This window comes from Phyllopteryx taeniolatus, chromosome 6, assembly GCF_024500385.1.
Source record: "Phyllopteryx taeniolatus isolate TA_2022b chromosome 6, UOR_Ptae_1.2, whole genome shotgun sequence".
NCBI lineage: Eukaryota > Metazoa > Chordata > Actinopteri > Syngnathiformes > Syngnathidae > Phyllopteryx > Phyllopteryx taeniolatus.
This window is the reverse complement of record NC_084507.1, coordinates 16346010-16364327: the sequence shown is the minus strand read 5'-3', so window position 1 is coordinate 16364327 and position 18318 is coordinate 16346010. Positions and strand designations below refer to the sequence as shown.

The following is an 18318-nucleotide window of genomic DNA, read 5'->3' as shown; positions in this document are numbered from 1 at the left end:
AGACAGGGCCGCCCTCTTTAACCAACTAATTTCAGCGACGCAACAAATAGGGTATGTCAGACATACTATTAAAACACCTGGGACCTGTTTTAAATTATAAATAAAATGCATATGTATCCTTGAATGTCCTTGAGGCAAATCAAAGCTTCCAAGCACTATAGATAGTAACCTAACGAGGTTAACAAGATGTACAACGTTAACAATATTTTAAATTGATAAAAGTACATTTTTTTAAGCTTGGAGTAGACAGCGGTCTGTCTGTTGATGTTTTTAAGGGACTCGAGGCGACGACGCGGATCATTTCGAGTCTTCGATGACGCTAACCGGCATGTTTTTGGGAGGAAGCAGGAGTACCTGCAGAAAACCCACAGAAGCATGGGGAGAACGTGTGAACTTGACACAGGGAGGTCAGAGCACAGATTTGAACTCTCAGCCTCAGAACCTTTGGGCAGATGTGCTAACCGCTGCCGCCGTAGAGATTGCTTAACAAAAATATGAAGGTTAACAAAAAATAAAATGTCCCATCGTTGCATCGTATTCGATTTCATGAATGTATGACGTTATAAAAAGTGGATTGTAGGAAATAGGTTCCTACACTACAGCAATGAATAATTTATACGTAAATGCTGACTCTGCATAGTGAGGCTCTCCTGCTGCTGCTAAAGTGCACTGATGCATCCGTAACGCGCGCGCGCGCGCACGCACGCACACACACGGGCTTAGTGTCTCACCGGTTGACACATGGACATGCCAAATAGAACACAATTGCTGCTTGTCATGCAACAAGAGAAGAAAAACTTAAAAGCTCAACAACTGCAAGTAACCTTTTCTCGTCATGTTTCTACTTAAAACCTTGCGCTGTCTACAAATAGCGGTTCGGCTAGCTGGCCGCTGAATTCTGCAGTAAAGCGGGAGGGGCCAAGCTCGCCCCCAATTCGACGGCGCAAAGACAACGTTGACGCCCATTGGTGGTCAGCGAAAAGACGCTCAGTGTCTCGATTGGACAGCAGACCGAGCACTGGAAAAAAGTGCGTTGCTCATTGGCGACGGTGGTGGTGATGGGTGGGAGGTATGTAAATTAACAAGCCGACTTTTTAGCCATTCGCTCAGGGCGGCGCTTCTTTCACAGGCGGAGTGGTGCGGCGCGAGAGGGGTACTCCGGCAAGCTATTACCGCTGTTACCGGGTCGCGGAGGGATACCAGCGCCCAACAGGGGAGTGGTGGGGCTCGCGAGTTAGTGACGCCGGTCCTTTCAGGCGAGTGTTACATCCCCGCGTGATGCTCCGCTTGAGACCGCGACGTTTCTTTTAAAACAAGGCACGCAAACCGCGACTGGCGTGGTCGTAGACGGTTTTTTTTTCTCGCCAAGCTTAATTCGCGTGAACCAGTTACGGAAGGGCAACCTTTTCGGTGACGCATTCACCTTAAGCCTCTATTGCATTCCCCCTTGAAGACGTGTCGTACCACCATTTTATCTATCTACCCTCCTCCTCCCCTCCCCCCTCTTCCTGTTCACCACAAGACGTTGTAACGCCGTTCCATCTGAGAGGGCACACCTCTCAAACCGTGCATCACCTGCGAAGAGGACAAGAGTGACTGCGCCAACATGGGGGTAAGCATTCGTCAGTCCGCTAACACCCAGACCCCCCTCCCCCCCCCCCTCCGCCCCCAACCCGTATTAACGCTCACCAGAAACGGCCTGAGAAGCGAGGGATAGTCTGCCACACCACCTCCAGACATAAAACCGGGAGGTGGTGAGGAGTGTGTGTGTGTGTGTGTCTGTGTCTGTGTGTGCGTGCGTGCGTGTGTGTGGAGGGGCTTAGAAGTCCAAAAGAAACGCGATGTCATTTCATTTTTTCCCTGAGTGGAAGTCCTACGTATGGCTGAGTGACATTGACTGTAATGCGGAACTCCCTCCAGCCACACTGCGACAAAAGCAATCGAAGCCACCATGATGCTTTCATTCTCATCTTTGCGATTTTCACTCGAGCTTTGTTCCCCTCAAATGGCGGTTTACGGTGTTACTATTATGATTAGCTTTTGCCGACTCACACACACACAAACGGGCGGTTACCATTTAAATGATGGAAAGTGTTGCTCAAAGTCCCAAAGAAGACTAGGGCCCAGTGTCCTCTGTGTGTCTCATCACAGGCCTCACTTTTGCCAGTAACCTTGCCAGCCATTTTAGGTTAGCTTAACAGGGGGGATAGGGTGGGGGAACATGTTTCAGCCATGTTTTTACCCCTTATTTCAAGTAAAAAGAGTGGTGTTAGGAGTACTAGAGGACATGAAAGGCTTTATCGCCATGACCTCCATCTTGTACCCCTTTTTTCCATGCCACCCACACACCCATCACTCAGTCCTGCCCTCCACCCACCCACCTCCTTCTCAAGCCCCACACCGAGCTCACTCAAACCCCATGCTGTTTCATCCCCCGGCACCCCTCGGTGACCCATGCGTCATAATGCGGTTACTGGGAATAAGCGCCTCACCAGCTTATTTCCCCTTTAATTTGTGACATAACAGAGATGTGCTAATCGCCAGAAGTGAATATATTTACCCCCACTACATGCACACATAGTGAGGATTTAAAAAAAAAAAAAAAAAGATGGGTACTGTTAGGCTCGTGTGATTTGCTGAGAAAAACACCACAGGCAAAAAAAAATCAGCCACGGCGTATGTAAATAAACTCAGATGCGAACTATTGCGCAATGTGTGCGTGTGTGTGTGTGTGTGTGGGTGTGTGTGCACCACTGCATCAATTCGGGATGCAGTGCAATGGCGTGACGCTGCACACCAGAAGAGGACAGGCGTCATTGCAGTGACAGCAGGCAGTCGACGGGTCCCCCCCTTGCACGTTGCAGTGTCCCTGCAGAGGGAGGTGATGGGCCGCTGCGTCAAACGGGGGGTTCGTGGGTTTAAAACCGGCTCCTTGTTGGAGTAAAATCCGGTCAAGCAAGGGATAGATGTAGTGGGGAAGAAACAATGGACATTATAGATTAGATTATAGATTAAACATTTAATAGACATTATAGAGGGGAGTATGCATTTCCCCGCATTGGGTGGTGTGGATTTGTGTCATTGGCGAATGTGGTGCGCCAGCTGTCCTTTTCCCAAGGCCATAGGGGGCACATCGCATGCAACGTGCGTTCTGCGTCAAAGCGGGGGCGGGGCCTCGCTTGTGGAAATTCCCAGCACAGAGCCGCGATAGGCCGGAGCGTTCATTTAAGCACGTGTCAAAAAAAAAAAGAAGGGTCAATTCTGCTTTTTTTTCACCGCTGCATGCTGGGAGTGCTTTTCACCTTCACATATCTGACATGGATGTTCGAAGGAGGGCGGTGGGATGGATGGCGAGAGAGGAAGGACACAAGTGCAGGTGTAGCGAGAGGGATTTATACGAGTTGGCTGGGGAGGGGCTGCCCTGCTGTATATCCTGTTACAGGATAATGACCCTTGTGCTCACATTACTATGGCTTTTGTTTCCTCATCGCAGTGCATTGTGGGGGCTGGGTAATCAGGGAGGACAGATGGGATGGGGAAGGGGGTCAGGTGGATGATCTTCATAGGGTTTGGTCTCTGGATGAGGCAGAAATTGTGGATTTAAGTGATGAAGGTAGAAGTGGTGGTATTGCAGCCTTTGACAGAAGGTCATAATGGCTTCAAAAGAATGTTGAGCCCCTCAGCCCCCAGTGAAGAGCGCCACCATGTGCGTTCGTGGAAGTGGGTGCTCGTTTAAGAGATGGATGCGTGCAGCCTCTGCAGAGGCCCATCCCTCGCTTTGGTGCAGAGTGGTGCACGTCCCTCCCTACTGCACCTGCCGCACTGGACCAAACCGATAGGCCAGTGCTGTTCAATTAAAACCTAAATAAAGAGCTTATACAATCTAAAATAAAGCATCCTCAAGTGGCTGAAAATAAGAAAAATACATCCAGTAACCACAGTGAGCAGCATAAATGAGTACGCTACAACAGATTCGTTAGAAAACCTTGAATTTCCTTTCAGAATCAATATTTTATATGGCGCACTGTACTACTAAACTAAATACACCCACGCACAAGAGCCATTGGTTGCAAATGAGAGTTAAGTACAGACCAAAGCTACAGTTTAAATTACAAAACCGTTAGGCACAATTACAGGTGTATGAGTTCATGCCAAGACCTTTACAGGGGTCTACGGTTTACTCCAGAGTTGTAGTACTGTACTGCTGAACTAAATACTCCCACACATGCAAATGAGAGTTGTCAATGTGCGCACACAAAGATATTTGTCATTTAAGACCATGTCTTTTGAGCAAAATTTGGAAGTACAATCGCTAGATGGTGGCAGCGAATACAACTTGTATCACAACAAGCAGTCAAAAGAAAAGCTTCAAGCTGTTTGTCATGTCTAGTTGAAGTTTACTGTCAAACTAAACCTAAAACCAAGAAATTACATGTTGTGTTTAAAACAACAACATAATTTTGCCTTAAAGTCCAGTCCCTAACATCCACTAGCTTAATGCTAACACACAATGCAAAATGCCATAGATGGGCGATCAAATTGCATCATGTTATAAAAATTTAAGTAACAGCTATTTGAACACAAACACTGCAGGAACACATGTAGCAGACAATATAACAATACTCACAGGCATATATTATTTATCCTAAGGAGAAAACGACTTCTGCAGCTTACTAAGTCACATAGTTGTGAAAGTCTTCTTCATTTGTATCTGTTTGTGTAATACTGCTCCCTGGTGGCTAAGCAGCAGACACTAGCAGAGCACAATGTGGCGCTAGACCAGACAAATGGCATTTCCTTTCATTGCAATGGGGAACGCTGATTTGAGATACAAGTGTTTTGAGTTATGTGTGTGGTCAGAACAACTAAACTTGTAAGTCAAGGTACCATTGACACACAAAAGCTACAATTTAGACTGCAAAATTTTCAGTCACAAGAATTTTCACTACTGATGAGTGACTTTATGCTGCACACTGTATACTCTTGTCAATGGAAACAGTGTAAACATTTTGTCAAACTACATTTGTATATACATTACTACATTACTACTACATTTATATCCAATATTTTATATATAAACAACCTGTCCCAAAGCATGTTAGGTGTGAATTTGAGTGTGAATGGTTGTCTATATGTGGCTTGCAATTGGCTGACCAGTCCAAGTTGGTGTACTTGCCCAAAGTCAGCTGGAATAGGCTCCAGATCACCAGCAACCCTAATGAAGACAAGTGCTATAGAAAATGTATGGATGGATAAATAATTTAACCTATATTATTGTTTGCTATTTTACTGTTTTAAAATGTACCATTATCTCAAGGCTTGCCTGGTATGCACCCACATACTCCACTCTCAAAGATGCTCTGAAAAAAACATTGTATTGGCTGTCAAATGTCATGTGGGAGTAGTAACAATACATGAGATTGGTTTACTACTGTACCGCAATGACTGGTAAAGCTGGCAGACAGTATGGGTGGGTTAAAATATAATAAGACTACTGTCAATCCACGTGGGTTAATTTATAAGAATTTATAATCTCATATGCTGTAAATCTGTCCAGGAAGTCTTCAGGGTTTAGATCTGGACCAGAGTCTGCCAATTCATGACTTCTGCAATTTGAGAATGGTCACACAGCTAAGACTACATCCAGGTTCTTTGGACCCTGTGGCATGGCGGTTAGTTAAAGTCAAGGCCCCGTTGTCTCCAAGCCTCTTGAGGGTCTCTGGTCAAACAATATCGCTGCACTTTAGGGCACTGTCCTCTACTGAAAGACAGTCAGCAAAAATAAATACTGCTAGTTTCCATGCTAACAGTGCTCTGTGATAGTTTATGTAATGCTAATTAAATGTAAAGGTCAGCGCTGTCTTGTTTCGCTTTGTAAAGCTTTACTTTACCGTGAGGCATGGAAACAGTGGCTACCTCGAGAACGTGTTAGTAAACCTACGTTGCGTGACAACAAGGACATGACTGATTTGAGGTGTTGGCCTGGAGATGTTTGCATGCTGAATGTTTGAATGTGTTTGAAGACAAGGTGTGTCACAAAGCCTCCCCAAGCGACTAAGGCTTAGCCTATGGAAAGCCATTTGAGCATTTGTTTCTATATCTTTGATATTCATCTTAAGGTCTAGGTACTATTGCGCTCTTTGTCATCACTATAAAGACAATTCAGCACACTTGTAGAACGACTAGGGCACACTAGTAGAACCACTTTCTTTGACTAATAAATTTCTTTTTTACTACAGCCTTTCACTACGTATCACATTTTTGGACAAGAGTAGGACAGCGTTGGCATACTAGCAGGACAACTATATAGGCAGGCATTTTGGTAGTTCTAGTGTAAGATTGCATGCTATACCGGTAGCCGACTAGAAAATTACCGCAATACTTGGCCGTCAAAAACACACTTTTTTTAGTACCTGTAACTCAGTTTGACGGATTGGAACCAATTCAGGAAAATTCATCCATTCATCCATCCATTTTCATTACCGCTTATCCTCACTAGGGTCGCGGGCTGCTGGAGCCCATCCCATCTATCTTCGGGCGGGAGGCGAGGTACACCCTGAACCAGTCGCCAGCCAATCACAGGGCACATAGAAACAAACAACCATTCACACTTACATTCACACCTACGGGCAATTTAGAGTCTTCAATCAACCTACCACGCATGTTTTTGAGATGTGGGAGGAAACTGGAGTGGCCAGAGAAAACCCACCCAGGCACGGGGAGAACATGCAAACTCCACACAGGCGGGGCCGGGTTTTGAACTCCGGTCCCCAGAACTGTGAGGCAGATGTGCTAACCAGTCGCCCACCACGAAAATTCAGTACAGGAAAAAAGTGCTTGCTTCATCCTGTTTGTCTATCAGTTGCAGTGGCCTACAAATTACAAAAATATTAATAAATATAGACTGTCAGTCAAGTTTTGAAACACTTTCTCATGCTACTGAATGCAGAAGTGTCCACAAACTTTTGAGGGGTAATGCACTTTTACTTACCTTTTCGATGAACACTTAGGCCTACTACGCTAATATATTTTAATGTTGGTCATAATAGTGGTACTTGGAGAGCTACAGTGGGTACGGAAAGTATTCACACCCCCTTAAAATTGTCACTCTTTGTGATAATGCAGCCATTTGCTAAAATCATTTAAGTTAATTTCCTGCGGGTTTTCATGTGTCTTGCACTGAGAAGAGGCTTCCGTCGGGCCACTTTGCCACAAAGCCCCAACTGGTGGAGGGCTGCAGTGATGGTTGACTTTCTAGAACTTTCTCCTATCTCTCGACTGCATCTCTGGAGCTCAGCCACAGTGATCTTTGGGTTCTTCTTTACCTCTCTCGCCAAGGCTCTTCTCCCCCGATTGCTCAGTTTGGCCAGACGGCCTGCTCTAGGAAGGGTTCTGGTCGTCCCAAACGTCTTCTATTTAAGGATTATGGAGGCCACTATCCTCTTAGGAACCTTAAGTGCAGCAGAATGTTTTTGTAACCTTGGCCTCAGATCTTTGCTTTGCCACAATTCTGTCTCTGAGCTCTTCAGGTAGTTCCTTTGACCTCATAATTCTCATTTGCTCTGACATCCACTGTGAGCTGTAAGGTCTTATATAGACAGGTGTCTGGCTTTCTTAATCAAGTCCAATCAGTATAATCAAACACAGCTGGACTCCAATGAAGGTGTAGAACCATCTCAAGGATGATCAGAAGAAATGGACAGATGGATGGAAGAAATGTTTGGTATATGATCTCTTTTGACTTGAGTAACGTAACAATAAGATACAACTTTCGGTAATAATTTCCAGACATATATTTTTACAAAACAAAATTTCAACATAGGCCGCCATTGTATTTTCGTCACAGTGCATTCTGGGTAGTGACGCCTGGAGTTTTTAGCAGTAGCCACAAGAGCAGCCCCTGGCAGCGATGAACGATGTTCAGCCATTTCAGTTCGAGCCAGATTGTGATCAGGGAAATGAGGAGAGTGAGGAAGACACAAGAAATGAGGATGAAGATGACGGGTGTGAAGAAACTCGAGTTGTTTATATTCAGTGGTGTATTTGTAGTTACTGCTAAAATGGGCTGATCAAGGTACGTGGCCAGCGCCTCCTGTCTTTTGCGTCTTTTTGCTTGGCTTTCGCTTGTCACTTGCGGCCATTTAGGCTCCTTATGAGGAAAGAATAAAAAGAAAAAAAAATGCGCAGTATGGCATTTTTAACGGTTTCCGCTGACGATAAAACTTGTTCGCAAGTGGTTAGCTTAGCTCTGTAGAGAGCAGCAAGGAACAATTTTACAACAGCCATTCTACGTCATCATTCCCAGAATTCTTTGCGCACGCTAAAACATGGCAGTGACTGTGTCTAAACAAAATTGTTTTTTTACTTACATAAATAAATTATAAATATATACCACTGTATTTCCGTAGTAGAGATCAGTAGTTGTAAAATTAAATGTAAGTGGAACTCGAACGACTCGTGACTCGTACAAATCGGACTTCGACCAAAAAAATCTGAGTAAAAAATGCGTCCAAGTTCGACCAGATTCTCACAGCCCGAACACCCTAGCAAAGCCAAACGCACGTTGAATGGGTAGCCGAGTCAAGCCGAGCGATGCCAAACGCACCCGGGACGGTAGCCGAGACGAGCCACTGCCCATTTCGAGTCAGACAGTCATAGCGTGAACACTCTCATCACATTTGCGAGTGCTTCTCAAGATTATTTTTTTGTTTTTCCAGTACAATTTTCTTAGCCATGGGCCCAAAGAAAGACAGCAGTGCTACCAACAGTAAATAAAAAAGGAAAGTGGTGCGAACCACAGTGGATTTTAGGAAGGAGATCATCGCTAATTATGAAAATGGTGTGCGTGTTACGGATCTTGCTAACCAGTATCGTATGGCTAAGTCGACAATTTCGACTATCCTAAAGAATAAAGATGCAATCAAGGCATCTAGTGTTGCCAAAGGAGTGACTAGCATTACAAAGCATTTTTCTCAAAGAGAAAGAGAAAGCTACTTCAGAGAGAGATCCGGTTGAAGTAAAGAGACAGAGAAGGGAAAAAAGCCCAGGAGGAGAATTACCCAGTCAAATCATGGAGGGTGGCTCCCCTTCTCAAGAATAACCCTTCCTCCTTCCCTCCCTCCACATCCATCCACTTATGCCATCACACCGCAACCAAAAACGTAAATGATACACATTTCAGTTGATTTAAATTTTACAATTATTATGTTTACGATTAATATGCATTTTTTATTGTTTAAATACAGGGTGTACATGTTTTTACATAAATAGGAATTAAAATAGGAATTTACTGTATTTGGAGGTTGGGAACGGATTAAACTCATTTACATTATTTCCTATGGGAAAAAAGGTTCCGGAGGTCGAAAATATCGGACTTCGAACACGTCACAAGAACGAATTATGTTTGAATTCCGAGGTTCCACTGTATTTGTCATTTCAATTGGAGCTCACTTTAAATATATGAGTGTCACAGCAAACGGTGACTACTTACGGCTGTTTCATAGTTCAGTTTTTCTTTTTTAATAAATCTGCAAAACTTTCAACAATTCTTTTTTTTTTTTCTGTCAATATGGGGTGCTGTGTGTACGTTAATGATAAAAAAAAAAAGAACTTAATGATTTTAGCAAATGGCTGCTTAGCACATCTGCCTCACAGTTCTGGGTACAGGGTTTCAGATTCTGGCTCCGCCTGTGGAGTTTGTATGTTCTCCCTGTACCTGGGTGGGTTTTCTCCGGGCACACAGATTTCCTTCCACATCCCCAAAAAATATGCGTGGTAGGTTGAGTGAAGACTAGGATATTTTCCACTTTCTTACTGTCACTTTCTTACTGAGGCTATTAAGAATTGTCCAAACAGTAAGTCAGAGAGGGGGAAAAAAAATAAATACGTGCTGGTTTTCGTTAGGGTTGGGAATCTCTGGCACGTGGCCGATTCGATACATATCTAGATACACAGGTAACGATTCGATTGAAAAACAATATCTTTACTGGCGGAACGATTCAATTCAGTATGGGATCAATATGATTCTCGATTCGATTCGGTGCAGAGAAAATGTGATAGTTAACATTTACACATGTGCTAATCATAAAGAACCTTGACTTGACTTAACCCAATTCTATAAAATAGCATTTGTCGAACCTTATTTTCAAACATGTACAGTAAAAGACCACTTAACCCTGAGCATTGTTGCTGTATGGCACTGTAAAAAAAAAAGTGTGTATATATATATATATATATATATACACACACACACACACACACACACACACACACACACACACACACACACATACATACATACATACATACAGACACGGCATGGTGGACGACTGGTTAGAGCGTCAGCCTCACAGTTCTGAGGACCGGGGTTCAATCCCCGGCCCCGCCTGTGTGGAGTTTGCATGTTCTCCCCGTGCCTGTGTGGGTTTTTTCCGGGCACTCCGGTTTCCTCCCACATCCCAAAAACATGCATTCATTGAAGACTCTAGGCCCGTAGGTGTGACTGTGCGTGCGAATGGTTGTTTGTTTGTATGTGCCCGGCGATTGGCTGGCAACCAGTTCAGAGTGTACCCCGCCTCCTGCCCGATGATAGCTGGGATAGGCTCCAGCACGCCCGCGACCCTAGTGAGGAGAAGCGGCTCAGAAAATGGATGGATATATATATATATATAATTATTATTATTTATTTTTTTTACTACTGAAAAGCTATTTGATGTTGAAATACAACCCCAATTCCAATGAAGTTCGGACGTTGTGTTAAATATAAATACAAACGGAATACAATGATTTGCAAATCATGTTCAACCTATATTTAATTGAATACATTACAAAGACAAGATATTTAATGTTCAAACTGAGAAACTTAATTGTTTTTAGCAAATAATCATGAACTAGAATTTGATGGCTGCAACACGTTCCAAAAAAGATGGGACGTCATGCGTGACATGGGCAAATCTTCAGCTAAGTGATTATCTAAAAGGCAGCAATTTGCTTTTTCTTTGATTTTTATGCCGCCGCAAAAGGCAAATAGGGAAAGTGTAACAATAAACAACAGGAAATAAAATGTAGGAAAAGGTCTTAATGCCAAATACAATATGGGTGATAGAATTAATTAAATTCAATTAATCTAAGAGGAGGGAGACGTGCTAACAACTAGGCTACCTTGCTGTCCAATGCACTTGATTAACTATCAACGAGACAAATTAATTTTACTAGAAAATGCCACACGTTCCTATCCTATCCTAATTACGAATTTGTTAGTGACTGTATAACGGTATTGAAAATGTGTGTTTGTTTGTCCACGTAAAAGTGGGCTAATCCAGTGTATCACTAATCCCAACCGCTAAACCCGCCGCCCCTTCGAGCCCCCCCACTATGTCCCAGAGGGCATGCTCTCCTGCTGCAAGGAACAGCAGATGGCCCGATACCCTTGCAAGGTCACACATCTCTGCACGCATGCAATGACATCACACACGAATGCACGCATACACAGACGCACACACGCACACACACAGAAACTAACAGGATCACCAGATGGAGAAATTCTCTTACACACAGGGCTCTTCACTATCTTTTCCACTAGTAGCACTGGTGCGACCAGCACACGATTTGGTAGCACTGGTGCGACCAGCACACGATTTGGTCGCACCATTTTTTTGAGGAGGTAGAGCATGACCATGGCATGCCACAGTTTCGATTTACAGTGACTCGAGATATGATACTTGCAAAATGTTACTGTGAGCAAGAAGTTTGTCTGTTACTCCTTGTAGCAGACAAACGTCTTCAATTCTTCAATTAAATTTGAAAACAAAACAAAATAGCAAAGACTTTACTTTTATTTGATCATTTGTTCGACTCAGAGGGGCCTGTTTTTATAATGAGGGTTCCTAACTGTCGTAATGAAATTAATGAAATTTACCAAGACTGACGTTTCTTACATACAGGGTACTTAAAAGGTTTGCTTAATCTCGTCAGTGTGTGACATATACATATACAACCACCTGATCTGTAAGTGGCTACACTTTGAGTCATGTAGGTGAAAAAGGTGGCAAATGTGGTCAAAGAGGAATAACAGGTAAAATGGGTTATTTCCCCAAACAGAAGAGGGTTTGGGATGATACTCAATTACTAAAATATTTGATAGCTGCAGTTCCCCCATTACGTTGTCGTATTTTTGTTGTTTTCTAAAACCCTTGCTTCAGGTCCCTGTGCGATTAATCTGCAAAAAAATTGCTCCTCAAAATTAGAAAGTTGCTCCTCAAATGAAAAAATGATTAGCAAAACTGCTCCTTAGAGAAAAAGAAAAATATTTCGAGCCTTGACTACCTCAGTTGAGAAGGCAGATGACTGTGTGGAATTAGATGTCGATTAATCAAAGAATCGTGGAGCACACAACATGGCTAAAGCAAGCTGAGGAACATACAGTAGTATCTAAATACAGACGACGTGACGCCAGCAATGGAAAGTTATTAGTCTCACCCGCATCTCCTGGGCAGGATTATTCTGCTCCATATGACACAGAGTTCGAAAAAGGAGTTATTCAATGAAATGTTCCCATCCTGTTAAAAACACAGTTGTACCTTTACTTGTGAGTGCCCCAATTTAGTATTTACTTGAAGGTAGAAGCCTTCACTTGGTAGATTATTTTAAAAATTTCTTTATTTTTTGCTTTGTGTTGCGAGCCAAAATTTGTGGGACAAGCAAGCATTAGATACGCCCGAGTGAAGTAAGAAAACCAATGGCACAATTAAGGTAACTATAATGCCCTCACATGTGGACAAGGAGAGCCATAGTCGCAGAAGCACATTCAGCCATATACTGAATGGGACAAAGAGTCAAACACAAAATGGGAACTTTCGCAAAAAGCTGCTGTAGGCCACAACTCACACTAGACACTTTGGTAAACAGCCCTTGTATATCGCCAACATGCTCGATTGGCATGTTGTGTTTACCAAACCTGTTCCAATGAGTTGCTTCTTTTCACAACCCCTCAAGCTTATACCAATCTTGGTTTACCTGCTTTTAGTGTTAGTGCCCCTATGTCCTGGAATTCCCTGCAATGTTCTATGAAATTGTCTTCCCTCCCCTCCCTTAGGCATTTTGTCTGCTCTCTGTATTTTATGATTTAGCTAATGTCTTTCGTTTGCTGTCCTAGTTTTTGCTGTTATTGTTTGTTTGCTCATCGTTACTGTAAAAGAAGGCAACCTCAGTGTCCCACAAGCTTAAATACAAGTGATTGATTGATTGAAATGCAACCATCCAAAACACAAATACTACATTACATAGCGTAATTACACTTAATAAAACAAATTTATTTCTTTACATTCTCTTTTATTATGTTTTATTTTGTTTCTATACAATACAGTGCTATTTTCCTTTCCTCAAAAACGTAGCAAACAAATTGTGATGTTTTTTGAGGGACTGGAACGGATTAGTGGCATTTTAATTCATTTCATTGGGGAAAATTGATTTGATAAATGAGTAAATTGAGTTACGACCTTGGTCACTAAACAAACTAAATTTGTAAGTCCGCTGTAATATAAAACAATATTGTAAATTTTCACTCCAATCCAAGGTAGTCAAAGCCCCTATTCTCATTGTGATTAAAGAGAACAAGCGTGCAGTGTGCATGTCACTTGGTCAGTGCATATTGATTTAATTCAAGTAGAAACAAACAAACCACACATAACCACAAACACACGCAAGTGAGGTGCTGTTCCCTTCTCTCCACAGTTACTGTACGTCCTCACTGAGATTCTACATGAAAAGCATCATTCTGTGCACTTCCTGTTTCAGGCATGTTATGCCGCAAAGTTAAAAGTGGAACGAATGCAGTTGTGATGATGATCTCTGTTGATGTCGCTCTTGCGTGCAGTGTAGTGTAGTGAAGTCACTGCCTTGTCTCGGCACATTTCACACAACAGATTTAAAAGTGACGTCTTATCTTTGTCTCTCTTTTGCTCTCTGTGTGTTGCTTTCGCTTTCTGCCGCAATGCGTGCTGCTGCCGCCACAGTCAGTATAGGCGTCACAATGACTCACATCAACTCAAAAATATGCCTCATACAAGCAGGGAATGCAGAATGCAGAATTATTACTTTTCCCGTATCCCATCAGAGGACCCTCGTAGCCGTGGCATCGGTCGCCATGGCTACTCTCACAAAATGTCAGCCTGTGCAAACCGAGCAACAGCAAGACCTGCAGCACTGACTTATTGGTATTTCAAGCCAGTTTTTCAAGTCAACAGGTAATGGGGTTGTGAGTAATTAGCTTAAGGTACCCAGAGAGGCACATGGAGCCATTGCCCTATGTCAGAGCTGTGTGTCTGTCCATATATCTGTTTTCTCTGCAGGACCCTCTGTAATCCCAGGCACAGGTCTCTGTTTCCTCTTTGGAACAACACAGAGCCTCATTACATTATTCAGAGACGTGCACAGCACCTGGACACACACATAGAATTTGATGTCATTCAAAAATACAGTAATACTTTGATTTACGGTGCCTGTACTTGAGCTTTTCGAGGTACGAGCCATCGCTTGGTCAATCTTTTGCTTTGTGTTGCCAGCCAAACTTTGAGTCAAGAGTAGGGTTGCACGATATTGTAAAAAAAAAAATATATATACATTGCCATTTTTTTTAAACCTGCGATATATATTGCAATGTGAAATAATACAGGGTCAGTGTTGGGAAACTTAATTTTCTACACAAACAAGTTCAAAGTTCAGTTCATCGTTCCAAAAATGACCCTGTTCTATTCATAGTTCATTATTCAAAATTTTGAACTAGGTTCACCAGTCCAAAAACAAACTAGTGCTTTTTTTAATTTATTTTTTTTTAACTACATGTTGCTGATGCGTTATTACCCTCAAAATTTCTTCATTGTTGCCGCTCATTCAGTCCACACTAGTAGCCAGCTGCAGCTTTCACGCTACAATCTCAAAAATATGAGGAAAAAGTTGTCCTCGCAGCTCTGGCTGACAATATCAATAAAATAATTTGTCTCTTGTTATATTACAAAACAAAATAAAGGGCGTCTGCCTCACAGTTCTGAGGACAGGGGTTCAATCCCCGGCCCCGCCTGTGTGGAGTTTGAATGTTCTCCCCGTGCCTGCATGGGTTTTCTCCGGGCACTCCGGTTTCCTCCGACATCCCAAAAACATGCATGGTAGGTTAATTAAAGACTCTAAATTGCCCGTAGGTGTGAATGTGAGTGCGAATGGTTGTTTTGTTTATATGTGCCCTGCGATTGCCTGGCAACCAGTTCAGGGTACACTGGCTCAAGCACTCCCGCGACCCTTGTGAGGATAAGCGGCTCAGATAATGGATGGTGGAGGGATGTTATGATAGCCTTTTCTTTATGCTTTGTGTTGAAATGGGGTAGTCTTAGGGAGGGTCATGCCCACCACACACCGAATGATAAGGCCAAACGCGACTGAACTGTTGCATAGTGTGCAGTGTTCTGCAACTAGTTTTCATGAGCGGCTGACCGTTGGCCACTAGTTTTCGTATCACAGGTGTAACAGCTTTATTAATTCGTAAATCTAACAGCTAGGGCTGTCACGATAAAATCTAAATAGAATCGATTATCCTATAGAGATTTCGTCGAGTACTCGAGTAATCGCCCCTCTCCCCCCCCCCAATTTTTTTTTTTTTAAAACTTAAATTCAAAAATATATATATTTTAGCTTCCATTTTATTCTTGTTTATGAGGGCTGGGTTTCTATCATTAACCCCCCCCCCCAAAATAAAAAAAAAACAAAAACTTAAATTCCAAAATGTATTTATTTTTTTTAACTACAAGCTTCCATTTTATTCTTGTTTATGAGGGCTGGACTACTATCATTAAACTGCATATATTGGGATTGAGGGTATGGTATAAACTTTGTGCAAAATTTGAGACAACAAAATCAGCCTTTGCTAAACAGTTAGTATTTGCGATTAACATTAGCCCGCTAGTGATTACTATTTTAGGTTATATTAAAAAAAATAATAATAATTCCGCTAACTACCATTCAGATCACTCATACATCATGTTATATGTACGTTGCATATGTATTAGTGTATTCGTCTTTTTTGGCAATGCTTTTCCACTGCCCCAGCAGTGCGTCCGTCTGCAACAAATGCCCGTGGGGCAAACATGGACACTGGCCATATGGCTCCGGGCTACACTAATCGGTTCTGGGTGGCGCAAATATGCTTTTATTAATACTTTTTATTGCACCGAGGCAAAAATTTTTGCGTCAACCATTTTTTGTGGTTGACTTAGCTGAGTTAGCCAATTTTATTTCACAGGCCAAGTAATGGCTAATCAAAAATGCCATGTTGTATAACATGAGCTTTCACAACAAAATTTGCATTCCGGGTATGAAGCAGGATCCAGCTGGCCACTGCCAAGCCATACCTGTATACACAATATCCACCTCTTGATATACCACTATCACGTCGCAAAATAATATTTAAAACAGCACTTGTCATGGGTGTGTGTTCCGGTTTTTGTCTTCCCCCTGTTTCATACACACCTGCTCCTGAGAGCATCTTCACCACCTGTGCCTCATTCACCCTAATTACCCCTTGCATTTAACCTCGTGTCTCATTCTTTCTCGTCGCCAGTTCGTTGTACTTTGTCGTCGCGTTCCAGCATTCCTTTTTTCCACGTAAAAGACTCACAGTAAGACTAGACCCTGTTCCGATTATCGACCTCGCCTTTTTGCCTCACGTTTTTGGATACTGTTGCCTTTTTTTGGATTGCCTGCCTGTCTACCGACCTGTCTTTTTGGAACTGTCCATTTGTTTTGGAGTCGTGCATTTTTGGGTCCTATCCTCTGTTCCGTTCATGACAGAACAAACTGGCCATTACATGGACCCAGCAGACTCAGACCTGGTGCGCAAAGCCCTTAAAGCGCAGGGTCAACGCCTCTCGAAGCAGGATGAGCAGCTTGCTGCCCTCCACCTTCATCTAGAGGGACTATCAGAACATCAGGACAATATGATGAGACAGGTGGCCTCACAGTTTTAAGTTCTTATGAAAATGATTCAAAAGAAGGAACCAGTTGGCACAACACCCGATACCGCCACGGTACCAACATTTCCATGTGAAGCAGTTACCATGCAGCCACCTCCGCTGCTGTCTGCCCACAGCTCTCTCGACCGGAGAGGTTTTCTGGAGATTCTGGGAACATTAAGATGTTCATCACTCAGTGCGAACTCCACTTTGAGCTGCAAGCAGCTGCCTTCCCCACCGAGCGGGCAAAGATTGCTTTTTTCATTTCCCACCTGACTGGTCGTGCGGAGGCGTGGGGTACTGCTGAATGGAGCCGCAATTCCGCTGGGTGTCATTCGTGGGCTTTTTTCGTAAAGACTATGGAGCAATTTTTTCAGTTTTCTACACCAGATCGTGAGGCAGCTCGCTCCCTTGTCACCTTACAACAAGGCAAGCGCAGGGTGTCAGATTACGCGATTGAGTTTCGCATTCTAGCACCTGAGAGTCAGTGGAATAACAGGGCACTGCTCAATGCATTTTTTTCAAGGACTATCCCCCGCCGTCAAAGATCATTTGGTCCCGCTAGACCTGCCGACCGACTTGGACACTATCATCGCTCTCGCCGTAAACATCGACGAGGCTTTTGGATTGCGAGCTGGACGGAGTTCGGCGCAGGGCTGCGTCACCGCGCACTTGGAGGACGAGCCTCGGTGACCAGCCAAACCAAGGCAGATTGCCTGTTTCCGGTCTCAATCCACTGGCTAGCGTCACCAAGGATGAACCCATGCAACTGGACAGGTTCCGTCTCTCCCCTGTGGAACGTCAACACCGGCTGAGGGAAAGGCGGTGCTTCTACTGCGGGCAGTTAGGTCATTCTGTGAGCAACTGTCACGTCAAAGTTGCCGGTGCCGGTAACAAGGGCACGGGAGAGGTGAGTCTGAATTTCATTAAGGAAGACCCTGCCCGGGTTCTTCCTAAAGTGACACTATGCTCTCCTGATCATGAAATTCATACATCTGTATTAATTGACTCTGGATCTGACGCAAACGTACTCAACTCCCTCCTCGTTAGACGTATGCACCTTAGAACCTTTCAAATAAAACACCTATGCTGCAGATGGCAGTTTTATGGGCAAGATCACTCACCGCACCAAAACACTCACATTGACATTTCCTGATTCTCACTCGGAACGCATTAGTTTTAATGGTTTTGACGCCATGAATCATGACCTTATTTTAGGGAACCAATGGTTGAATTTACATAACCCCCACATTGACTGGTCCTCTGGGCAGGTTATGTCATGGGGCAGCAATTGCGCCCAGAACCGTTTCAAGCCTCCATG

The 18318-nt window shown here is 43.4% G+C and overlaps 1 protein-coding gene across 2 annotated transcripts in view; it reads left to right on the top strand.

The window, feature by feature from the left end:
• The first annotated feature begins 1112 nt into the window (after window positions 1-1112).
• Window positions 1113-18318, top strand: part of atp1a3b (ATPase Na+/K+ transporting subunit alpha 3b) — a 51200-nt gene continuing 33994 nt past the window's right edge. For both annotated transcript variants that reach the window (XM_061777951.1, XM_061777950.1), the window contains exon 1: window positions 1113-1612. In XM_061777951.1, coding sequence (XP_061633935.1) covers window positions 1607-1612 — 6 coding nt within the window. In that variant the 5' untranslated portion in view covers window positions 1113-1606. The remainder of the gene's footprint in view (window positions 1613-18318) is intronic.